At 33.3% G+C, this 26,087-nt stretch overlaps 2 protein-coding genes and 1 long non-coding RNA gene across 9 annotated transcripts; 2 read left to right on the top strand and 1 right to left on the bottom strand.

The window, feature by feature from the left end:
* The first annotated feature begins 255 nt into the window (after positions 1 to 255).
* On the top strand, positions 256 to 6,365 carry LOC108209545 (uncharacterized). 4 transcript variants are annotated; one of them, XM_017380504.2, is made up of 7 exons: positions 256 to 556; positions 636 to 748; positions 1,871 to 1,917; positions 1,989 to 3,016; positions 3,144 to 3,224; positions 4,291 to 4,353; positions 5,929 to 6,365. In XM_017380504.2, the coding sequence occupies exons 1-7, from the start codon at positions 503 to 505 to the stop codon at positions 5,983 to 5,985; spliced, it is 1,443 nt and encodes a 480-aa protein (XP_017235993.1). In that variant the 5' UTR covers positions 256 to 502; the 3' UTR covers positions 5,986 to 6,365. The 4 variants fall into 4 exon arrangements, with proteins under 4 accessions (XP_017235993.1, XP_063943925.1, XP_017235994.1 ...); XM_017380505.2 differs by having other exon boundaries at positions 280 to 556; positions 1,995 to 3,016; XM_064087854.1 differs by having other exon boundaries at positions 280 to 556; positions 3,144 to 3,238.
* An 8,269-nt stretch (positions 6,366 to 14,634) lies between these two features.
* Positions 14,635 to 15,605, bottom strand: LOC108208007 (uncharacterized). Its single transcript, XR_001804255.2, has 2 exons — positions 15,034 to 15,605; positions 14,635 to 14,881 (listed from the first exon to the last, which is right to left on the bottom strand). It is a non-coding gene; the product is annotated as an uncharacterized LOC108208007 (long non-coding RNA).
* A 3,858-nt stretch (positions 15,606 to 19,463) lies between these two features.
* Positions 19,464 to 22,903, top strand: LOC108206267 (chaperone protein dnaJ 16). 4 transcript variants are annotated; one of them, XM_017376513.2, is made up of 12 exons: positions 19,464 to 19,821; positions 20,278 to 20,401; positions 20,550 to 20,632; positions 20,800 to 20,911; positions 20,998 to 21,102; positions 21,240 to 21,290; positions 21,456 to 21,545; positions 21,668 to 21,776; positions 21,883 to 22,031; positions 22,106 to 22,159; positions 22,267 to 22,492; positions 22,574 to 22,903. In XM_017376513.2, the coding sequence occupies exons 1-11, from the start codon at positions 19,688 to 19,690 to the stop codon at positions 22,486 to 22,488; spliced, it is 1,233 nt and encodes a 410-aa protein (XP_017232002.1). In that variant the 5' UTR covers positions 19,464 to 19,687; the 3' UTR covers positions 22,489 to 22,492; positions 22,574 to 22,903. The 4 variants fall into 4 exon arrangements, with proteins under 4 accessions (XP_017232002.1, XP_017232001.1, XP_063943923.1 ...); XM_017376512.2 differs by having other exon boundaries at positions 19,487 to 19,821; positions 21,665 to 21,776; XM_064087853.1 differs by having other exon boundaries at positions 19,541 to 19,821; positions 21,240 to 21,294; positions 21,460 to 21,545; positions 22,574 to 22,713.
* Positions 22,904 to 26,087: the final 3,184 nt, after the last annotated feature.

Below are 26,087 nucleotides of genomic sequence, written 5' to 3'. Positions count from 1 at the left end.
TTGTCACATTCGAATCCATTAAGTTGGTATTGTATTATATAATTCTTTTTATATTATATCAATAGTTACTTTTAAACAAAGACTTAACTATGGATCTCCTGATCTCCAAGACAATGATAAATTATTAAATAAAATCATCATGATAACAAAATTCTTTAAAAAAATTCTTCGCACGAAACGATCGCTTGAATCTCATCTCATGTAATTAAAACGTTACCTTTATAAGAATTCCTCTAACGGACTTTAATCTATCTTTGGCCCCCGATTATTATGTTTTTCCAATATTTTATTTTCCCAATTAAATGTGTAAATTATTTTCAATCTCTCTCTCTCCCCAATTCCCAATCTCCCATCGTTTAGTTATTCCCTTTCTCTCTCACACACAAAAACACCCATTTTAGTAAACCCTAATCTCTACTGATCTCTATCTATCTCTTCTCTCTCAACTCCTGTTCTCCAAAAATGATCAATTAGGGTTTTCAAGCATTGAATCACACATATAATGTCAGATTCTTCGATGTCTCGAGTTACAATCACTCTCGGTCGTAGTGGTCAGGTACACAATCAAATCTCTCTTTTATTTGTTCTATTTTGCTTTGTATATGTATATTTGTGTTGAATTTGGCTTGTTACAGGTTGTAAAGAGAGCTGGAGCAGTGTTGGATAGTGCATATACGGATCCAGTGCCAGCGGTTGGAGCTAAGAGATCTGTTCATGATAGACTTGGAACTCAGCCAAGCAATAAGAGGTGTTTTTTTTCATTTGAGTTGTTTCGTTATCGAGGTTGAACTCTATACCTGTTTGTGTAAAGAATTGTGAGGAGGATTTTGATAATGTTTATCGTGATTTGGTATAATGATAAATATTTAGGGAGAACGCGTGATGATTTGTGTAGATATCATTTTTGATATGTGCAAGTTTCAATATGTAAATGTAGGTTTTTTGGCAGGGTAGTGTAATAAGTCTGGGATTAGTGGGTTTCTTTCCAAGATTGCAAGTATGTTTGGTATTTTAGAGTGTTAAGAATAGAGTGTCTCTGGGTTCCTTTGTCAAATAAATTGATGATTGATATCAGGATACAGAGTTTAAATTTTTTTTACGGCATTACATGAAGTTAGAATTCTATCAAGGATGACTGAGTTCTGAATATAGAAGTTTCCCCTGTCTGCTTATTCTACTTGGCTACATTTTGTTCTTAATTTTTTACCTTGTGCAATAAGAATGCGCCTTATTTTCTGTCATTTTTCTGTGTATCACATCTTCTCAAACTTTACATAATTGAGTTAAAAGAGAAATTTTTTTATAGATTAAAAATAATATGAAACGAATGGTTTACGTTTTATTGTCCACACTACTTATTACTTAACACTGGATTTTCTGTTACTAAAGATAATGCTATATTCTAGTCACTGGGTGAAGGAAACCCGGGGCAAGGATTTAAAATATACTGCTAAAATTATTTTACTAAGGAACTCATTTTGGGTTGAAAATTATTACTATATCTCTTTGAATCTGTGGTATGTTAGCCTGATTAAATTGGGTTTCATGTGATCTGAACTTGGCAACCAAAAATGCGAGGATACTAGGTGAACTGTGTGCGCTTTAGGTGAACAATTCTTGATCCCATGTGATTTGAACTTGGTAAGCAAGAGCTATGGCCTATGAAGGATACTAATGAATATGTGCTCTTTAGGGCGACAGTCATTCGGATAAATTAGGCTGGAAAAAAGAAGTTGCTCCATTCAATGTTTAGATGTAAAAGCTGAATCAGACTATATGCAGTATACGAGATGTTTGGATTATTTTCTATGTTTTTTTATCAATTGGATAAATATGGTATTTATTATATTTTTACAATACCTTTTGGCAGGCATCGAGGCAATGATAATGTTCTGAATTCAGCTAATGGCGTAGATGGTAATTAGTTCACTTAAAATCACTGTATGAAATATGTTTCTTCCTAATCTCATTATGATTAATTTGACTAGCTGAAGGTGTGCCTCTTCGGAAAGATGATCTCCGTTACAAAATCATGCAGAAAAGTGGAAAGAAGGGAACTGAAGGTGACAGCCCACTGAATGGAGTTGACCTACGGGAAATTCTGTCGAGGCAAGCACGTCCTTCAACGAGTGTAGGCATGCAGCCGCTCATGCCTGAGGAAAAGAATGGGAGACCTAATAGTGGTGAAGGCAGGCAACTAATTTCTGAGCCAAGGGGAGCTAGACCACATATGCGAGAGGACCCTGATATTAGACAGAGGCTACCTGATACAAGGGAAGTTAGACAGCGGATGCCAGAGCTGAGGGAAGTTAGACAGCGGTTGCCGGAGCTGAGGGAGGTTAGAGAACGTGTTCCAGAGATGAGGGACGTTAGGGAACGGGTGCCAGAGATGAGGGATGTTAGGGAGAGGGTGCCGGAGATGAGAGAGGTTAGGGAGCGGCTACCTGAGATGAGGGAGATCAGAGCTCGGATACCAGACAGAAGGGAAGTTAGAGAGCGTATACCCAACAGAAATGATGTAAGAGAGCATATTCCTGAACGAAGGGAGGGAAGGGAGCGGATGCTTGAGGTAAGGGAGGTTAGGCAGCGCATACCTGAGACAAGGGATGATCGGCCACACATGCCTGAACCTACTGGTGCTAGCATAATGCGACGTGTCCCTTCTTCAAGGGTCATAGATGCTACGCCTCATATTGATTCCTTCAGAAATTCCTATTCTCCCATGACAATGGATCGTTTAAGGCGAAGATCACCAGATGGTGTTTTAGTTAATTCTAGAGGTACCTCACCGCCAAGGAGTTTGGACGAATTACGGAGAAGGGAGTTAATCAGGTCATATGATGATGGTAGATCGGCTGCTTATATGAGGAAAGACAGTTTTGAGCTTCCTAGACCCATGGGCACCACATCGTATAGGACGAATTCGGCTCTAGCTGCCGGACCTGAAAAGCGAGTGGGACCTACATTAGCAGTACCATCTCCAGCTGGCGTCATCATGCACAGAAGTTCATACGCAGTACAAAGCTACTTCTTTGTTGCTTTCTCTTTTTTGTCTTGGACGTGATTGTAATTAAAATGAACTTTGTCCACTTCAAAAATTTGCTTACCATGATATTTTTCTTATTGGTTCCTTTGTTATGCAGGTTAATGAACCACATACTGTTGACGGCTTTTTGCGTGCATTGGGCTTGGAAAAATATGCAATAAACTTCAAGGCAGAGGAAGTATGTAGCGTCTGGTGACCTCCTATAATAGTCTAGTAACTCATTAGATGATAATTTTTCTCCCAAGATTTTTATATTGTGATTGCCTCTTTTAGACACAACAAAGTTTTTTTTTTTTTTTTTTTTTTGAGTTAAAAGTACTGCATTTACAAAATCTTAGCATTTGACAGTAAATCAGAATTGAGACCACCAGTCATTCATCTACCTAATATGCGACAGATTTGAATGCTAAGTCAGTTGTTTTTGCTTAATAAAACAGTTATATAATAGAAATTACTACAAACTTCTAGCCAGAGTACCTTGTTTATAACAGTACTAGATGGATTTGATTCTTAGAATCCTCTATCATGGAACAAAATTCAGATGAGGCTCTTCTTGTAAGACATGCGAGTTGAATTTTTAATTGGATGCTTGTATTGATTCATCTAAAATGTTGTGCATGATTTAGCTCAAGCAAGGACACATGCAAGCAGTGGTTTTGAAATGTGGCATTACAGAACTTATAACAGCTCCTCTTTTTGGCTTCCTAAGAAAAAGATGTTGGTGTGAATGTTTTATTTTCCTAAGAATAGGAGTTTATCAAGGATCTAATGTGGTTTTTGTTTTTTTAGTGCACTTTCACTTGCTATACAACTTTGCATTGTAGCTTTTGCTGGTATGACCTGCATATATGAGGATTTTTTACTGTTGGTTGTCTCAAATAACAATGGTAGTCCATAACACTTGTTGGAGTTAAGGACACATGAGTACATGACCCGGCAATGCTATGTTATTTTGCAATATTTTCTAATATTTGTCTCTGCTGCTTAAAAATTTCAATCACATTATGAACTTGGGACTTTGGAGGTGGGAGCACCGTTGTTTGTATTATAAAACGATGTGAACTAAGAGAGTTTTCTTTTGAAACATAACCCCCCCCCCCCCCCCCCCCCCCCACACACACACACACACACACACACTCTTACTTTTGCCACTTATTTTTGTCAATATAGGTCAAGTTGTAACATGTGTGTGTTCTTTTTTTGAAGCATGTGTGAGTTTGAAGCTGATAATTTTTATTTTATAGGTGGATATGCATGCATTGAGACAAATGGGAGATAATGACTTGAGAGATCTTGGGGTACCTATGGTATGATATTTTGCGGCCCTAATGTTTGAACTTTAATATGCTTCTGTTTTAGTGTTACACATGCCTGTGTTACAACTCCACATGTTTCCATAGATATCAAACGCTGCTATAGGTGATTAACGCCTTAATAATTCACATCTCCAGTGTAGACATAATATGATAACCCCTGCTTTAATTTAGGTTATTTGACTATTTGGTGTGCACGTTAAGATATAGTTTTTTTTTAATATTTGATAGTATATTTTATGTTTTATGTAAAATAAAAAATTAGAATGAAAATAGAAGTAATAATTAATACTACCTCTGTTATATATAATCAAAAATTTATATATGATATAAAAATAAAATATTTTAGAAGTATTGGGTTTTATTCTTACATCCAATCATCCGTCCTAAACATCAGTTGAATAGCAACAGATGGAGTGATAGTTTGCATAATTTATACTGAGATATAAATTCTGTTCCAGTCATGCTTTTAGCCTTTTTATGTGCTTTTTGAGAGAGAAATTATGTCTCAGTCTTGCTTTTAGCCTTTTTATGTGCTTTGGTGCATTGTCTATATAATCGTGGGTATTATTCTTCATTTGGTTTTCTTCTGGTAATATATTAATCTGTAGAGGACATCAGCAGATTATAAAACAGCATCACCCGTAGAAACCTGTAGATGTCTGACATTCTCATATTGTTTTGTGACTTTTGTCCTATACCGTACAAGAAGTGATGATCTAGATCAGATACTTTTTTAAATTCTTTTATGATATTGTGAGAGGCAATAGGAATCTTGAGTTTCTAAACTTATCTAAGACGATAAGGTATTCCATGTGTCACACTAGATACTTTGTTGATATAATGTCCTGCTGGAAACACAGACATATGGTGGATGTCTTAGTCAGCTGTGAGGAAATGAGTTTACTTTATCAAGAGGTAGTGTCATTTATATTGGCTTCTCTAGGCGGTACATCTGTAGACAATGTTCCCAACAGTGTCATATAGGCATGTAAAACTCGGAAGTGTGACACAAAATAACGTATGCGGAACGTGGAAGAAGTGTGATGGGAAATAAGTTATCTGCTAGGTCCGGCATATGATATTAAGCCAACACCAACTTAGACTTGGACTTTTTTAGTAGTAAAAACTAAAATTAACATTTGTAGTGACTTGTGGTTTTACTGGTAAAGCTTGTGGTTTCCAGAAGATGAAATTGTGCCGTATAGTTTGCAAGTCAATGAGCACCCTAACTGACTTGTTGGGGAAATCCCTTTTAGAAACTTCAAGCAATATGATAAGAAGCTTTAACATAAAGTGACCAGAAATAAGGTCTCAGTGAAAGGAAACAAATAGCATTTTTCATAGCTCATTATAATTTCTTGCTTTTTATACAAGTAGTAGCCAAATTTTTGCTTCAATTGCCAACTTGAATATTGCAACTTCTTGTGCACTATATGTACTACAGGAGAAAGCACTCTCTGTAGTCTATTATATAGTGTGTGAAGGAGATTGCATTATGTTTATACAATACACAACACCAATCTTATATATTGACATTCTTTTGCTTCAATATTCTGTAATATGCAGGGACCAAGGAAGAAGATTCTTCTTGCACTATTGCCTCGTACCAGACGGCAAATGTGATCATCGAAGCCAAGTAGATGCAGAGGGGAGGAGGGTGGGGAGTTTTTTTCTTCCTTCTCAGATGCTGGGTAAAGAGGATGCACTTCATTTCAAAATTTAATGGATGTTAGATGTTACTGCTACCAACTGTGGAGTGCAGAAATCTGTTTGAGATCATATTGTTGCTCTGATGTTTTTTGTATGTCTCTGCCTTAAGTAACAATTCTTTACATCTCAGGGAAAATAGATTGGGAATCTTATTCTTCTCATCTGCAAATTTGTCCTTTTATATCTTTTATTTTCGTTAATAGTTGCGTCATTGGCCTGAATACAAGTATTCTCATTTTAATCCTTGTGCAAATTTATACTTGTAATTTTCATTGTTTACCATTCCTTTTCAATTTGCCTCGTATCGTCTATAAGCTCTGTACTTCATTGTAGCTCAATCATAGTTTACATTTTTAGAGGTTTTTTTTGGGAGTCTGAACGACTGAACCTAGCAATTTTTTTAAAAAAGTTACCTTTTCAGGTTTGATCGTAATACAATATCAGATATTTGAATGAAAACAGTTTTTTTTGGCTTGAGAAAGTTATCCATCTAATCGAGTTATAAATATTAGATGCATGGATAACAAAATATTGAACATTTAGATGGGTGTATTGGATTGGGATTTTAAAACATTTTTTTGCATTCATGAAATCTGAGGGCATTCGATTGAGATTGTTTGAAATCCATTAAAATCTTGAGGTATTCAATTGGGATTTCAAATTATGCTACAAAATCTGGTGGTATTCAATTGAGATTTTAAATTATACTTTAAAATCTGATGGTATTCGATTGAGATTGTTTAAAATCCATTAAAATCTGATGGTATTCAAATGCTGATGGATTTTTTTGCATTTCTTAAAATGATGGATTTTGTGGCATTCTTCAGTGTATTTTAAGTTTTTTGAAATCCCATCAAAATCAATGGGATTTTGAAGCATTGTGTTTAAATCCTATCAACTATGCGACATTTTATGAAGAATCCACACAAAATCAAAATTAGACACAATCCATTAAAATCCATAGACTAAAAACAATCCATTAAAATCCCAATCGAATACACCCCTCTTAGTTATGTCTTAATCCTATCGCAAATATATTATAGAATATTGTTCGGAAAAAAAAAACACCAAAATACGACAACCAAAGAGGTACCAGACTACTAGTTATATATAAAAGCACTTGAAATTAAGATATATATAAAAGCACTTCAAATTAAGATAAACAAGAAGACCGAATGTAAATGGGACACTTAATTCTAGTTCTAGTTGGGCTATATATTCAGGATGACAACGGGTTGGATCGGTTCGGATATTTGAGATATCCAAATCCAAATCCAAATTATTTTTAAAATCCAAATCCAAATCCAATCGGGTTTCAAATATCAAATCCAAATCCAAATCCACGGGTTTCGGATCGGATTCGGGTTTGTTCGGGTTTATCCAAAACTTAAATTCTGAAATTTATAAAGTATTGTAAAAATATTATTTTTGATTTTTTCGCCCTTAAATTTCATTATATTTAAAACTAAACTACTTTAATAATAAAGTATTACACATTAATAAAATCTTGAACCGTATTTAATAATTTCTGAACACAAATCTTCACTATATGGAGTATGAAATATTAAAGAAACTCATTAGTTAAACAAAAAAAGCCACTATAACCCAAGAATATATACATTCACAAACAAAATTTAGTAGATTTAAAATTGAAAAAAAGTATATTAGTATACACATACACACACACACACACACACACACACACACACACACACACACACATATATATATATAGAGAGTTTTACTCCAATAGAAACCTCCTTATCCTAGAAACTAAAAACCAAACTGAAATATCACTAAATCCTAAAGCAAATACCACTAAATTTTTAAACAACCCCATCTCCACCTCCATCTTCATCAAACCCACCTCCATCTTCACCAACCCCACCTCCACTACCACCACCTCCGTCGTCGCTTCCTTCATAACCACTACCACCTCTATGCCGCCCACCCCCTCCATAACCACCACCTCCATCTCCATCTCCATCTCCACCTCCACCTCCATTATTTCTTTAACAACACAACCTCCACACCTCCATCTTCACCAGGCCCATCTTAATCGCCACTTCAACCTCCTTCAGATTCGTTCATACTTCTTTCTCCACCTCGACTCAACTTCAAAGGCGGAGCCGCCACTATTCCGGCAACGCTCCAACCCCCTACTTCAAGCCGCCCAAACCTCCGCTACAATCATCTTACCTCCATCTCCACCTTCACCTCCACCATCTCCACCACTATCACCACCATCTGAATCGAAAACATGAACAGATCTGGAGATTCTAAGCTGGTTAATATCTGGAGATTGAGTTTTCACTAAATTCTACAGCACAGATCACTAAATCCTAAAGAGATAATCACTAAATTGTACTGAGAATATCACTAACTTGTATTGGTTTCTAGTTTTTATTTTAAAATTGGTTTCTATTTGATCATGAGCCTATATATATATATATATATTTGGATTTTTTTTCGGGTTTCGGGTTTGGATCGGGTTTGGATCGGATTTGGATTTCGGGTCGGGTTTCGATACGGAATACCTAGTATCCAAATCCAAATCCAAACTCGTTCGGGTCTAAAAATCAAATCCAAATCCAAATCCAAATCCAAAATATCGGGTTCGGTAAAATCCATTCGGGTCGAAACGGTCGGGTATCCATTCGGATCGGTTTTTTTTGCCATCTCTACTATATATAGTCAAGTTGCTGATAAAGAACTCGAAGACCGAATGTAAATGGGGCGTTTTATTCTAGTCCTAGTTAGGCCATATATAACCAAATTGCTGATAAAGAACTTTATAAACGATCAGAACAAGCCTAAATTTATTTCTTTCAACAGGGTAACGAGTTTCCTAGTGTCTGACAAATTGCTGCAGCTGCTTGGTAGTAACATTTTCAACCGTCTGAGATAGAGATGACAAAAAAATCTGATACAAATAGATACCCGTCCGTTTCGACCTGAATGGATTTTATCGAACCCGATATTTTGGATTCGGATTTGGATTTGAATTTGATTTTTAGACTTGAACGAGTTTGGATTTGGATATTAGGTGTTCCGTATGAAAACTCAACCCGAAATCCAAATCCGATCCGAACCCCAAAAAAATATATCCAAATATCCAAATATATGTATGTATGTATGTATGTATGTATGTATGTATGTATGTACAAAGTATAGTAATGTACTTATTTCAGTTTAAAATATATTAAATTTTCATATATATATATATATATATATATATATATATATATATATATATATATATATATATAGTCTTGTTCCACTACAAACCATCTTATTCTACAAACTACAAACTGCAGCCCAACCCAAACAAATTACAGCGCAGCCCACTGATTTTTGAACAGCCGCACCTTTTCTAATGTTACAGCCTAATATACACATTCGATACATACAAAACAAACACGCGCTGTAGATCATCTTCTTCATCTTCAAGGTGCGATGACATCCTGTACATCATCACTTTCCATTCATCTCACATTACAATCTGATTATTAATATATCCGATTTATCTCCAATCATCAATAACCCTAAATACAAATCACTAACTTATAAGAAGGAATCACTAATTTTTGTAACACAAATCACTATTTTCCAAACCAAATATCACTAATTTTCACAACATATATCACTATTTTCTAAGCGGATATCACTAATTTGTACGGAAGAATCATCGATTTTTATAAATATATTAACAGCTATATCATAATTTTAACAACGTTAAAATCCATGAATGCGCTCTAATCATTCTTGAGAGATAGATTGTTCGAAAAAGATCGAGGAATGGGAACATTGATGAGAGAGATAGTCATGACGGGAAAAGGGAAAAGAAGGTGATGACAGAGGAAGGATGAAGATGGTTATGGCGAAGAAAGGATGAAGATGGTGATGGTGATGGTGATGGTGGGGAGAGGTTGGGCAGAGGTAATAACGGTGATGGTGAAGTTAGGAGCAGCGAGGTTGTGGATATTGATGGCGGATGTGGAGTTGGAAGAGAGAGAGAGAGAGAGAGAAAAAAAATGGGGTTGGTGAGAGACATGTGGGTAAAGTAGTGGCGACGTGGAATGAGGGGAAAGATCTAGGCAGATTTTGGGGGAGGATTGCTATGCTGAGTTGAAGTAGTGTAGGTGAGTGCCTTTAGTTATTTAAGGAGTTTTAATAGTGGTTTTTAGTTTTTATTTTAAGATTGGTTTGTATTTGATCATGAGCCTATATATATATATATATATATATATATATATATATATATAGACAAAGTGGTGGCTGTAGTTTTAATCAAATTTTACAAAATGTTGGCTGGAGTTTAAAAACTACAGATTGGTGGCCAGACTTTACCTCCGCATTTTAATAAGGTGGCTGCCGTCAGATCCGCTAAATTTGGCCGTTAAAACCAAAAAAAAATTAAAAAAAAAGGGTAAAATCGGGTTTTCAGAGGTTACAGCTCTTTTGCACTTTGTGGCATTTATTTTTCTTATGTTTCTTACTAAAGTCATAAACTTATTTTGTCTGTGCAATTTTGATATTCATACCGATATATTTGTGTTTGTGTGTATATGCTGGTGGGTGACAAAGGAATGACGCCAGAGGTTGAAATTCGTCGAAGATGGGTGGCAGTGTTGTAGCTGTGAGATAAAGATTGGAGGTAGGTGGGTTCGAGGGTGAAAGGCAAATGCAGAGGTTAGGCTGGCGACGATTGGATTAATCGTCGGAGTTGCTAGTGGCTAATGGGTGTGGGTTTGGTTGTTGGTGGTGACTGTATTCGTCGGAATTGATTGCAGCAGCGGGAAGCAGGGTTGATAGAGATGGGAAACGGAGTTGTAGATTGATATACTTGATTTTCTATGATTCTGCAGCTTTAAGCCAATTTTTATCACTACGCAAGTTCGTTTAGTTTTAAAGCAAATAATAAATGGAGAGCAATGAGGAGCAACGAGATGGATTCATCACGTAGTGACTGATGAAGACTGTTTCTTCTCTTTCCGATGGGAAGTTAAATATACTGGGTTGTTTTTCTTAATCATCCGTTGAAGTTTAAATACATACCAAGATACTCGTTACCGGAGAAAAGAGTTATAACCTCTGAAAACCCACTTTTGTCCTTTATTTTTTTTTATTTTTTCTTTGACTTAACGGTCAAATTTAGCCACCTTATTAAAAGACGGAGGTAAAGTCCAGCCACAATGATGTAGTTTTTGAACTCGAGCCAATATTTTGTAAAATTTGGGAAACTACAGCCACCACTTTGTGATTTACTCTCTATATCTATACTATACTATAATAAGCCAACATGGGTATAATTTTGTAGTCCAAGGTTTTAGTTATATTTTTTGGTTTGGTACTCTCCTTTTGGTACTACAAGTCTACAAATGTGGAGTCTATTAGTATTATAAACAGTTTCAAATACTAAAAACACTCATAACAATACATTATCATATAATATTTCATTAAAAAATTAAATGATGTTATAAATAAAATTATAAATATACAATTTTAAATATCTTTTCTTAACAAGAATCTTAATATAACTTTTTTTAACTTTAACGTGTTCTATTTCAATATAACCATTACATAACTCTTTCTACGATCGGCTATGTTTGGAAAAGTTTAGAATTTCTGATTTTTTTTTTAAATCTACGTGTACTAAATTCGGATTAAATATACTAAAATCCTAATATATATATTAGGGTTTGTCCATTTTTAAGTAATCGGGAGAAAATACAGTCAGTTGAATAAAATAATTTAATTAAAATTCAATCCATTAATACTAAAATACTAATAAAATGATGTTAAAATTTAAATTGTAAATAATAAATTACGAAGTATATACCCGCCCGTGCTTCGCACGGGTTAAAGGCTAGTATATATAAAGTGTGAATGTGTATATTCTTCGGTGATGGTGTCTTTTTTGTTTAACTAATGAATTACTTTAAAATTTCATACTCTATACCGTGAAGATTTGTGTTTAGAAATTATTAAATAGGGTTCGAGATTTTATTAATGTGTAATATTTTATTATTAGTGTAGTTTCATTATAAATATAATGAAATTCAAGGGCGAAAAAATCAAAAAAAAAATTACAATACTCTTACGTTTTGGGATTTGGATTTTGGATAAACCCGAACCTGATCCAAAATCCATCGATTTGAATTTGGATTTGATATGTGAAACCCTATTGGATTTGAATTTGGATTTTAAAAATAATTTGGATTTGGATATCTTAAATATTCGAACCTATCCGACCCGTTGTCATCTCTAGAGAGCACCAAGAATAACCAATCGATTTTGCGGCTCTCCTCGGGGATAACGAGGAAAGCACTGTTATTCTCACACCTGTTACGGTGCAACCCCGAGCTCTGCCGCCTTCTGTTCAATATTAATTGTCATATTATAAGTCCTTCTGGAGTAGCGACAAGCCCATATGATTATAACTCATCATAATCCATAGCCATCATAGCAATGTTGTTTATAATTAGATAATAAAAGTCAGGTTCACCTTGCTTAAAATATTTAATACCAAAATGATGACCCATGATTTCTTTTAATACTCAGACTGTGTATTTCTTTACCGTTTAATAACATTTTTTTACCGTTCATTATATTTTTTTACCGTTGCACAACAGTATCTATAATACTAATAGTGTTTTGTTTTTTCTCTACTTTACTCATAAAGGTATTACAATACTAGTTATCATATAATTTTTATTCACTTAGAAAACTAGTACAATAGTAGTTGTTTTGGCTTTTTTAGTTTTTTTTGACATAGTCTCGGAATGCTGAAGAGTGTTTGTTGTTCCAGTATTCGAGTTCCCTAGAAGAAAACAAGTCAATTATTCTTGGAAGACCTACACAAGAATTTTAATTCTTCCTCCGATCTCGATTTATGAACCTAACAAGATTCTTTTGTTCATATATTTGTGGTATCATCTTCTTCAAATTACCCGGAACAAACCTTTTTGGGTGAAATTGGAGAAATCATTGACTTTGGACACCGTTGTGGGAGTGCATTAAATGATTTTCTTCTATTTTAGAATCTCTCAATGTTTCTTTAAGATTAAAGGAAGTAGGTCCGATTTTACAACAAATGTGTTACGTGTCTTTGTTAATCGTAATTGATGAACTGAAAACTGAGATGAATCTGCTATATGATACGGAGTTGTTAATAATTTGTGTGAATCAATTTGGAAGACTTGTGCTTGCAATGAGAAATCTTTCGAAACAGATCCCCTTACTAACAAAAGAACACCCGTAGACCTTAGATAGACTTTTACACAAATCTCAGTTCTGTATGATGACAGCCTAAACACATTATTGGAAGAGTCCTAGATTTCAGAAAGGGCTTTAAAATATTATTCTCCGAACTGTGTGAAGATGAGACTGAGCTTTTTAAGAATAAGCTTATAAATTTCTTCTCTTCCTTTATTCCATTCTTTTCCCCAACCCCAATTTGAGAAGGAATGCTCCATTCCTTCCAATACTCATGTTTTTCTCAAATCTCATCATAACAATTTTACGCATTCAATTTTTTCAGAACTTTCCTCCCAACTCTACTATTTTCATTTATCTTTAAGGGGGTGTATTCGATTGAGATTAAAATGGATTGTTTTTAGTCTTTGGATTTTAATGGATTGTATGTGATTTTGATTTTGTGCGGATTCTTGATAAAATATCGCGGAGTTGATAAGATTTAAGCACAATGCTTCAAAATCCTATGGATTTTGGGGGGATTTCAAAAAACTTAAAATACACTGAAGAATGTCACAAAATCCATCATTATATGAAATTCAAAAAAATCCATCAGCATTTGATTACCATCAGAATTTATTGGATTTTAAACAATCACAATTGAATACCATCAAATTTTAATGGATTTTAAATAATCCCAATTGAAACCACCAGATTTTGTAGCATAATTTAAAATCTTAATTGAATGCCTCAAGATTTAATGGATTTCAAACAATCCCAATCGAATATCCTCATATTTCATGAATGAAGAAAATGCTTTAAAATCCCAATCCAATACACCCATGTTAGTCATATCATTCCAGTCTTCTCAACCAAACATAACATAATGCTCATTATTTACTATTCGTTTTCAATTTGTCTGTAAGCTTTGTATTTCATCTTAGCCTAGTTTACATTTTTTAAAGGGTTTTTTGGGAGTCTGGATCTTTAAAGAGGAATGGCCCTGGAGTCGTGTTAGAACCCTGAAACCATAAATGAACTTGCATAAATAGCAGCAGGAAATAAGTTGATCATGTATTGTTTCTTGAGGAAATAATAAGAAGAAAATATCCCAAACGAGCAATTTTTATTCTTTTTGGTTCAAAAGTTATTTTTTCACTTTTTTTTTTTGAGAATGTTTTGAGGCCATATCATAATACAATATCAGATATTTGGATGAAAACACCGTTTTTTTCTTGAGAAAGTTATTCATCTAATCGAGCTACAAATATATTTCAGAATTTTGTATTACAATATACTAGTGAAAACAAACCGACATTAGATTACACAGTTTCCTTAAATGCCACATAAACTAAGATAGGTATATGTCAAAAGAAGCAATCGAATAAAATGCAATACTTCAGCGAGCTTAACACATAATTTCCTAAAACACCACATGTACAAATTTGCAACTATTTCAGTTCACCACCCATCTTTCTTTACCAAGCTACTTCCTTAACCAAACAAAGCTAGAATCAAATACCTAATATAGCTACAACCTTTTTAATGCCCCCATAATTCTAATAATCGCAAATGTTTATCTTCGAATCTAAGTGTCCAATGAAAGTTCACCCTACAGAAAATAGAAAAAAATTCAAACACCTATCTCAATTATTCAAACACCCAACAACAAAATCCAACACACACACAATAGGGTAATAAATAAATTAATAAAATATAACCAAGATTGAAAATTTACATCAACCCTAAACAAGAAAATGATACCTGTGTGACCTCTGCAGAAGAAACCCAAATAATAACAACAGCAGCAATCAGAAACAAGCCAGCTCTGTATCTCCAACCCATCAAAAACCAATATCAAAATCACCCAGAAAGATCTAATAAAAATCTACCCAGATCAAGAAACTTGAAGAAAATGAAAACCCAAGATTAATATTCTGGTTCTTGATCTGACTTTGCTTGCAGTTATAGAAAATAAAGAGTTAAAAAGAAGAAACCAATAGAGTCAGAATGAAGTATCTAAAGTTGAATCTCGGAGTATTGTATTACTTGTAAGTTGTATGTGTGTGTTATAGATACAGTTGAATGAATGTAATAATGTCAGCTGTGTTTGTTTGTTGAAATCCTTGTGGATTTCACAGCAAGACATGGTTGTTTCTCAAATCGGTTAATTAGCTTCATTGTTCTGAATCTCCAACAATTTTGAAGTCAACTTTGGACCAATAGTGAGATAAAGGAGTAGTTTCTTTGTTTTTTACAAAAATAATCGGTATTCACGTGGGAATTTATTAGAATGAATTGCAGATTTATTAAATTGGATTTCAAACGAATTATGAAAAACTTTAAAATATTAAATTAGAATTTCAAAAAATTTAGTGATATTTATTAATTATTAAATAAAAATTAATTAATCAATATTAAACATAATAATCGGTTTTTTATGACTGATTTGTTCTTTACCAACTGAAATTATCATGGGAAAAACTTTGTTTCTGAAATGCGCAGAAGCATTTGGCAAGGAGTTGGATGACTTTTACGAAAACAAGAAAAAGTGTGAATGAGACAGATAATCTTATACAGCGTCCCTGGCCCTTGGTAGCGCGTTGCGCCGGCCTATAAAAATTATATTAATGATTCAATATTAATATTTGTAGAATAAAATAATTTTGTGACTGTCTATAAAAAGTATATTAATGTTTCAAAATTAATATTTGTAGGATAAAATAAATTTTATATTATAAAAATCTTGATGTAATACCAATACTAATATATAAAATTGCAAAATTGGACTATAATTCATGGTGAAAAAATGAAAATATATTTAAACACGTAATTAACAATTTAAAGCATGACGAATCTTAATTTTGTTTGTGTTTTTTTTTTTTGAAAAGTAATCATGTAATTACATTGTCACCTTCCTCCAATATTTTTGAATTGATTGTGCACAAAAACATCTAACTTAAATCCATGAGATAGCGGTATTGCTTGTAACAACTTTTATTTTTTAATACTGTATAAACAGCCTTCACTTAAAAGCTGCTTGAACGGAGCAAACAGATAATGCATGAATAATTTTTTCCTCTATACAAAGTAAATCATATAAAAATTAACAAAAATAAACATGTCTGATGAACAAAACAAATATTATAAAAGAATAACCAACAAACATACATCACTAATAATTAATTTATTGATATCATCCACCAATACCATGTCAAGATTATATTCTTTTCCCGTGTTTGGATTTGTCGACTCCAACACAGCGATCTATTGAGAGAGAGGAAATTGTGTTTAGATGATCCAAAACCCTACAATCTGTAGGGTACTTATAGATGCAGAAATACTTGTGCGCTACTTTTTCCCATAATTAAATAATATGAAACAAAATCAGATTAAAACTTTCAAGCTACTATATTCCATAAATAATTTGAAACATAATCAGATTCTGAAACTTGCTTCTAATATACCCGAAACTAAAAAAGGTGATTCTAATATACCCGAAACTAAAAAAGGTAGTTCTGATTTTTGATATTTTTTATTCATAAATAATTTGAAACAAAATCAGATTCTGAAACTTGCTTCTAATATACCCGAAACTAAAAAAGGTAATTCTAATTTTTAATATTTTTCATCCAAAAATTCCAGAAAATTAGAAAAATAGAACGAAGCGATGTGAGAGGCGACACCTAAATAATATGAAACAAAATCAGATTAAAACTTTCAAGCTACTATATTCCATAAACAATTTGAAACAAAATCAGATTCTGAAACTTGCTTCTAATATACCCGAAACTAAAAAAGGTAGTTTTCTAATATACCCGAAACTAAAAAAGGTAGTTCTAATTTTTAATATTTTTTATTCATAAATAATTTCAAACAAAATCAGATTCTGAAACTTGCTTCTATTCATAAATAATTTCAAAAAAAATCAGATTCTGAAACTTGCTTCTAATATACCCGAAACTAAAAAAGATAATTCTAATTTTTAATATTTTTCATCCAAAAATTTCAGAAAATTAGAAAAATAGAACGGAGCGATGTGAGAGGCGCCACCTACACGCCCCTCGCTTCTCCTTTATATAAGTATATTGATTGAAAATTGTTGTCAAATGTCACTTTTAAGATTATGGGGCTGTTTGGGAAGCAGAAGTAATTTCTGCTTCTGGCTTCTGCTTTTCTTGACCCGTTTGTGTAAAGAAGTAGAAGCACTTTTAAGAAGCTGAGAATGCTAGCTTCTCTCTCACAGCTTCTGCTTCTTTTCCAAACACTTTATTAACTTTTTTACTTCTCACTTCTACTCTACTTCTTTACTTTAAGTATGGAAGCACTTTTTTTAAGTTTGGCCAAACGGCCCCTATATTTGTGTTTGTCAAAAAGTAGCTTGTATTATTTTTTTTGTCAGATGTATGAGATACCTATTTTTCTATGAATACCGATAGGGATGGCAACGGGTCGGGTTCGGGTCGGGTTTCATGAGATCCAGACCCGATCCATTATATTTCGGTTCGGGTCGGGTACGGGTCCGGGTCTGAAAAATGAAGATCCAGATCCGATCCGTCGGGTTTTTTCGGGTTTCGGTTCGGGTTCGGGTCTAATTCGGATATTTAAAAAAAATTAAAAATTATATATCTATAAAAAATGTGATGGCTTATTTTTTTAAAAAAATAGGAATATAAAAAAGGACTTTACATGTTTCATTTAGTACAATAAACACGTGAAACATGCTAACTTAATTATATACAATCATTCAACTTATCATTTATATTTTATTATATTTAGATTTTTTAATGCACAATAATTGAGAAAATTAAAATATTGATGAAAATTAATATATAAATTATGTATTGCGCATATAATATTAAGTAAGATGTTAATATGCATACATAATAATTCATAATATTTCATATATATACTTTACATTTAACAAATAATATATATATAATATTTGTATCGGGTTTTTTTCGGGTTTCGGGTTCGGATCGGGTTTAAATCGGGTTTCAGGTTTCGGGCCGGGTCTCGGTTCGGAACATCTAAGATCCAGATCCAAACTTTTTCGGGTCTAAAAATAAGATCCAAATCCGGATCCAGATCCACAAAAATCGGGTTCGGATAGATCCAATCGGGTCGGAACGAGTCGGGTATCCATCGGGTCGAGTAAAACTGCCATCCCTAAATACCGATTTGTATAGCTTTTTTTTTTTCCAGATACGTGAGGTACCTCTTTTCTTTATGAATATCTGTTAGACATAAACAATTTTCAAAAATAAAATATATATTAAAACTTTTTAAATATTTTATCATAGAAAACTATTGTTACGGAATACTGTAAAATATGAATTTGACATTTTATATAACAAAATACTCTTTCTATTTCAATTATTATTGTTTTAATTACTTTTCATTAATGAAATCTAATTATATATTTTAAATTTGTTTCGATCTTAATTTTAATTATAAAATCAAATATCTAAAAATATGCATTAAAAATCATAAATCAAGTATAAGACAATTTTTCCGAGTACTCTATTTTTGTTAGACGGGCCCTGTGTCTCTTCATGTCCATCAGTCCATGTGGTCCTTAAGTAAGGATAATGCAGGTTTCAGATTAAGCTCCGACAATCATGCACATAGATGAGAATAAAAATTACAATCTATCCTTTTCTTTTTCATGTCACTTGTATCTTTCTTTTCTGGAAGTAACATAACTTTAAATAAAATTTAATTAGGTAACAAATCTTCTTCGTTAGCTTAATCCCATTTTCTCTTACCTTGAGCACAACGCTTACTTACTCCATTATTATTGGTACAAGTCTCTTTCCTCATCCATTATATTGACCTCCCATCTTTTTATAACTATTTTTTATATACTTATAACTCTTAATTAAATATTAAATAATACAAAGTTAACAGCCAATGCCCTCGAATCCTCACGTGCTTGTAAAATACATGGATGCATTATTTTTCTACTTATTATATTGCACAATTATTAGATTTATTTGGTAGGAACTCGACTCAGATTCTCGCGTCGGTAGGGTGCAAGTTGTGTATTATATACACACACAAAGGCTATTTTGTCAAATCCACAAACCCTAGGTCACAATTTAGAAAAATCACAAACTACAGGGACCGAATTGAAATTTATTCAAATTTGAATTCTCAGGTGTAAAGGTTCTCTTGCATTAACACTTTATTAGTTTATTACACAAAGAACACACACATAGTACTAAACTACTGATGTGCGTGTTAACATATTCTTTTGTCATATATAAACAATCTCTCTCACTAACTCCAACTCACAGAACTTAGGGGGTTGAAGCTTTGTAATAATCTCCTGTTTTCCCCCAAATTTCAATTTTAGGGTTTGTATTAAATTGACCCGATTTGAATTAGTTCAATTGAGGTTGAGGAGTTGAAGATAATGACGAAATCGGACAAGAAAAGTAAACAAGAAGCTGAAAAGAGTGTACGGAAAGATCCGTATGAGGTTCTTGGACTCTCTCGGAGCGCCACGGATCAAGAAATTAAATCCGCTTATCGTAAATTGGCTCTGAAGTATGTTTCTTTCTGTAATTTATATGTTTTTTTGTTTAATTTGATTTTGTTTTTTTGATGTATGTATGTGATTGAAGTTGAATTGATTGTTAGTTGAGGTTGAATTTTGTGCTAAATAATGTGATTTGGTTATTTGGGATGTCAACTTTGGATCTTTATAAGTGTGTGGGAGTATGAGGATTTCTTATATTTAGTGTTTGAAGTTGATTTTCGACACTCGCCTAGTGTTTGGCCTGGCCTCAATGTGCACATGGAAGATGCAAGATAATGTTACACAGCATAGTCGATAGAAAAGTATAAATGACTGATATTATGCTTTGTTGAGGTGACATTTTATGTTCCTACATGTTTCTGATATAATGTTTTGAATATGATTACCCTTTTAGTTGGCATTCTTTTATGTCGCTGTGTTCTTTATGTGGTGATTGATTCTGACTGAGTTACTATTATTTAAAGGTACCATCCCGATAAAAATGCGAATGACCCAGAAGCAGCTAATATGTTTACGGAGATCACCTTTTCATATGATATATTATCAGATCCAGACAAAAGGCGCCTGTTTGACACCGATGGTTTTGAGGTATAAGATATCTTAATTAAGTACTTCTGCTGTGGGGAATTTCACTTATTATTGGCTTAGCAAAGTCTTCTCTTCTCAAGTCGTAACTATGAACTTTTTGCTACAAAATCAACTCGTTCAATTTTAGAGACAATTTCCTTTTCCACAGGCTGTTGAATCAGGTAACCAAGAAGTTGAGTTAGATCTTTCAAGTTTGGGAACTGTTAATACCATGTTTGCGGCTATATTTAGGTAATCAAGTGTCACAGTGTCTATTTTATTTATTTATATCATAATGTATCCGTGCATTTTCTGTTTGCCTCTTTTGTCTTCTATTTGTTCGTTCATCATCATAGTTTTCAAGCAATGGACAAAATTTGTTGTGTTATATTATTCACTCTTCATCTGCCCATGCACAGTAAACTTGGTGTACCAATAAAAACCACCGTATCAGCAAATGTCTTAGAGGAGGCACTAAATGGCATGGTGCCCATCCGTCCACTCCTACTGGGGCAACCAGTATCTGGAAAGGTAAGGTTTAAGTTTTTCCTCCGTATATAATCAAACTACATCTAGTCTATTGATCTCATCATTTTTTGTTTTAATTGCTTCTTCAGGTTGATAAGCAGAGTGCTCACTTTTACTCGGTTTCAGTAACAGAATACGAAGCAACTGCTGGGTTAGTTTGCCGAGTTCAGTCAGCAGATAAAAGCAATTTTAAGGTTTGTAGTAATTGAATGTTGAGATTTAGCCTTTCTGGATCTTTTATGTTTGTGCATATCCTGTATATACTATTAAGCCATTGTAATAGAGGTACAAGTCATAAGCATGTCTACTAAGGGGCGTTGTGTTCGTGCAGCTTCTATACTTTGACCAGGAAGGAAGTTCTGGATTAAGCCTTTCTTTGCAGGCAAGTAAAATCTTGTGTTGGTTAGCACTATAGAACGTTCATTAATGTGGTTTTAGGTTCGCCTGGCATGATTTCTAGCCTGCATACTTATTTTATGGTAAAAAGACGTAAGTAATATCCCTTGGCATATACTCATTCAGTAGTATATATTTTATCTTGGCTCAGGAAGACTGTGTCAAAACAGGAAAGGTAACATCTGCTGGAATGTATTTTCTCGGGTTCCCTACATATCGCTTGGACCAAACAGTGAACTCGGTGAGTGCTGTATGTTCTTTAATTTCACTTCTTGAGAAAACCTTTAACCTTGTTTAATTCTTTTTAACTCAAAATTCCCATTCATTGACCTGTTTTTATGTTTCTTGTTGAATTTAAAGCAGATGGCAGCTGCTAGAGATCCCGACCTTGCCTTTTTCAAGAAACTAGATGGCTTTCAGCCATGTGAGATAAATGAACTAAAAGCTGGAAATCATGTATTTGCAGTTTATGGTAAGATTTACTGCCAATTGGAAATGCCCTGTGTTTGCTTTTCCCATGAATTCAGTTTTTCAGGAGACTAGTATTAACCGCCACCTTTTGTTGATTATGTTTGTAGGTGACAATTTTTTCAAAAGTGTGAACTACACTATTGAAGTTCTTTGTGCTGCCTCTTTGAAGGAAGAAAAAGATAACCTTAAAACTGTGGAAGCTCAAATCTTGTCAAAAAGGGTAGACATTTCTAAGTTTGAATCTGAATACAGAGAGGTGCGATCATTAACTTACTAAATGCTTTGCTTAACAATTTCTTGGTTCCTCTCATTCAAGTAGTATGTCAACAGGTTCTAGCACAATTTACCGAGATGACTAGTAGATATGCACAAGAAATGCAGACGGTAGGGTGAATTAAGAACTACATCTAACTTATTTCCTTAACTTGTCCATATTGCAGTAATACTTTTAAGCCATTGCTGCTTACTCTTGATTTTCAATGGTTATGCAGATTGATGAGCTTCTCAAGCAAAGAACTGCTATACAGGCATCCTACACAGCTGTTCCAGCAATAAAGCGCAGTGGTAGTAGGAGCAAGAACAAGGGTGCTTGTAAGGATAGTAGAGAAGATGGCCAAGTAAGAGATAAGAAGGCTTCCATGAGGGAAAGATTAAAGAAGAAGAAATGGTACCACAACATTTCTGTGAAGGTGGACAAGACAAAACCTTGTTAATTAGGTAAGAATTCAAGTCAACTTTTTTTTATATTTATATTTTCATCCCATCTTGCACATGCTAAATATCTTCTTTCTACTCCAGGATAGTTTAGGAAAGGAGCTTGCTTGCCTAGCTGCCGTGCATCTCCTTTTATTGTTGCAGTACTCTTATGATTGTACAAATTGAATGACAAACAGAAGTGGATCTCTTGATGGGATGCTCTATCAACAATGGAAGTTGGACCTAGGATTTAGTTGCAGAAGGATACATGCAAATTTCTCAGCTCAGTGTATTGTAATTTCTTCCCCTCTTTTTTTAAATACATAATGTCTTCATTATACTTCTATTTTATTTTATTTTTGTTTCTCCACATGTGCTTGGAGCATAACTCATGTAAATTGCGCAATTTATAAATGAAATTCTTTTAATGAAGCCTTGGTGTTACAACTACAAGTTTCACTTTAGCTGGACGAAAAAACCCGTGTACATTTTCACTGTCATTCTGCTGTTAATGTGATCATTGATTCATTGGTGATTGCTTCTGCTCTCTATTATATCTAAGAAACCATGTGGAATTATATTATATAATTTTCACTGTCATTCTGCTGTTAATGTGATCATTGATTCATCGGTGATTGCTTCTGCTCTCTATTATATCTGACAAACCATGTGGTTATATTATATAATTTTCAAAGAACATTCCATATTAATAAATCTATTTTACTGTATTTGTAGATCGTGCGGGTAGACCATACGTGCTTTATCTATCAGTAACTTAGCTGAAGACATAGTAACGGAGATCAAAGTAGTTACTTATTTTGGCATTAGTGAAATTGGTTCATTGTACACCCTGCGAACTATCTATTTGCTTGAACTTCTTGATCCTCAGATTAGGGGGAAAGGCGTATTCTTTCTTTTTAATTAGTGGCCTATTCATAGATTCCTTCTCGAAAACCTGTGAGCTCTGCATTTCCATGAATTTTTTTCTTTGATTAATGCAACTGTTGCATGCTGGAATTTGGTAGCCTTAGCTCATGTCATATAGTAACTTGTTCTATTATATAAAATATGAAGGTGTGAAATCTAATGTCAAGCATAAACGTTTAGAGGTAGCAAGCACATATGTACTGCAGATACCTGTAATTAATATATTTACCTACAATGCTGATGCCTGTTTTATTGTCATTATCAAGTATTTGTAATTTGTCTGTGTGGAGTGGAATGTATCATCAACATCTGATTCTTGCATCTCCTTTCCTACAAACTGTAGTGTGTGTGTACTTGGGAAAACTCTTGATTCTGTTGTGACATTTGAATTTGATTAGTCTGCATGGTGTTGAAAGCATCGCATTTCCTCCGTAGCTCCCCCATCTATTCCAGTCTTCACCTTGCATATACTTAACCACAACATTGCACTAGCAAATTCGTTTAAGACTTCATTATGGTTACTTGGATTTGTTCTCAAAGAAGCAAACATGTGGTTGACAGCCAACATTCCTGATCCTCTATGTGAGTCGATGAATTACATGTTGTCAAATATGTTCCATGTCATCGCATCATTGTATGCAGTAATACCTGGATATATCTTTGTATGCAGTAATACCTGAATATATCTTTTAATGAGCGCATAGTTTACATAACCTTTCTGGGCATCATTGGTTCATTGCTGGAACATTGATGGTAGATTCTTAGTAGCGGGACATTCCTCTTGTTTAGGATCCTATTGGTGACGTTCATCATAAGCTTCATCATGTCATTTGAGATGTGTAACATCTTTCAAAAATTGATATATATTATATTCGGAGTTTCATGTCAGCAAAATTCAAATCTTTTTTAAAATTGTTTACAGAATTCGAATCTTCTTTAGACTTGTTTAGATATGATAACAAAAAATGGGAATGATTTTAGCTTGTGTTTACAGATTCGAATTTTCTTTAAATTTGTTTAGATAGGATAATCAAATATGAGAATGATCTTAGACCGACTCAACTCAATTGAAAATCAATTTTTTTTATGTAGTTTTGATTTAAATTGAAACATTAATAGATATTTCATCGGTCAACAGTTATTTAGATATAATTTTTACTGTTGTATTAAAAAAATTTGTATATAAAGTGACGAAGAAGATACTTGCATATAGAATTGAGGCATCGCAAAATTGTCAAGAAATAATTTAATAATTGACGATGACAAGGGGAAAAAAGGTTGGAAAATAGGTAATGATAAAGGCAAAGGGCAGTCATTGCGACATGGCCCGTGAAGGTGACGACTGACGGCCCTTCTTATTAAATCTCCACGTGACAATTGTTTTTGAAGTTTAAAAATAAATATTTTTTAAGGAATAACAAATGTGTAGTTATCAGTAGCGGTGCCGGTGCGTGCCAAACGAGAGACCCACAGCGTATTACAATCTCGTTCTTTAGTCATTCTGATTGATTGATTATGTGAGTATGTGACCCACAGTGTCGTCCAGTACTGTATCAGACAAACAATAAAATTATTTTTGTTTTGTTTATCGTTTATTTATTAAATTTCAAATACCACACCGTCCATTTATATACACTTTTTTTTAAAAGAGAAATTAATTCAATAATGAAAAGTCATACGGTTTCCACAAGAACAATCGAGTCGAACAAACATAAAACGAATCATATCGCTGAGTAATCTAGTCTTTATAAAGACACAATCAAGCGATTTGTTGAAATTGATATATACACGTATAACTATTATTAAAACTTCATAGCAGTCGATCGTAATTGATATATATACACTTGTTAATTGTTACAAAAGTTTATGTACACTACAAGTTTTTGCAGACTTCTACTGTATTCTCTTAGTACGAATACATCATAATCAGCCAATAATATATAAAACAAAATTTTATAGTTTAATATTTAAAATTTTATTACAAGCTAATTTTGATTCATGCCAACAACATATTACTATTAAATATTTATGTCATTAACATAATATATTATAGTATCTTAAATATACTTATTATTTATTAAATTCCAATCTACCACATCATAATTAACAGATGATATATAAAATATAATTTATGTTTTACAATATTTAAATTTTAATTAAGAATTTAATCTTCCATTCATGGCAACAATATGTTAACATTAAATATTTATATCATTAGTTACTTCCTCCGTCCCACCAGGTTCTTTACTCTATTTTTTGACACGCATTATAAGACTCCTACTACTATAAAGTATAGTTCCATAATATATTTTTTTCTAAAAAATTCTTGAAAAAAAATTTGACGTTTAAATTTTTATTCAAAAAAAAGTAAATTAGAAAAATGTTACTTTGAACTATACTTTATAAGAGTCCCAGATTGCGTGCAGTGAACGTGGGTTTGTCAGGAAAAAAAACATTCTGGTGGGAGAGAGGGAGTATAATATACAGCATTATATATTATTTTATTTTATTTTAATTAAAATTATGATCTACCGACGATGAGGAGCCGAGATATTTCAAAAGACACACATGTAACAAGTCTGTGTGGCTCCGTTGTTTAAGTTGTACTAACTACCACCGTACAAGAATCTTTCCAAAAAGCTAAATATTTTTTGTTTTATTTCTGTTTAAACGTTACACTACAGAACAT

This window comes from Daucus carota, chromosome 2 (genome assembly GCF_001625215.2).
Source record: "Daucus carota subsp. sativus chromosome 2, DH1 v3.0, whole genome shotgun sequence".
In the NCBI taxonomy this organism is placed as follows: domain Eukaryota; kingdom Viridiplantae; phylum Streptophyta; class Magnoliopsida; order Apiales; family Apiaceae; genus Daucus; species Daucus carota.
Note: the sequence above shows the minus strand (reverse complement) of the source record. Positions and strands in the feature narration are given on the sequence as shown.

Bases quoted from the DNA above. Each gene is read 5' to 3' on its own strand.
- LOC108209545 (XM_017380504.2), top strand. From the start codon at position 503: ATGTCAGATTCTTCGATGTCTCGAGTTACAATCACTCTCGGTCGTAGT. The intron at 1,918-1,988 runs GTAATTAGTTCA...TAATTTGACTAG, and splicing joins TTCAGCTAATGGCGTAGATG to CTGAAGGTGTGCCTCTTCGG. The intron at 4,354-5,928 runs GTATGATATTTT...TGTAATATGCAG, and splicing joins GAGATCTTGGGGTACCTATG to GGACCAAGGAAGAAGATTCT.
- LOC108206267 (XM_017376512.2), top strand. From the start codon at position 19,688: ATGACGAAATCGGACAAGAAAAGTAAACAAGAAGCTGAAAAGAGTGTA. The intron at 21,291-21,455 runs GCAAGTAAAATC...ATCTTGGCTCAG, and splicing joins GATTAAGCCTTTCTTTGCAG to GAAGACTGTGTCAAAACAGG. The intron at 22,160-22,266 runs GTAGGGTGAATT...ATGGTTATGCAG, and splicing joins ATGCACAAGAAATGCAGACG to ATTGATGAGCTTCTCAAGCA.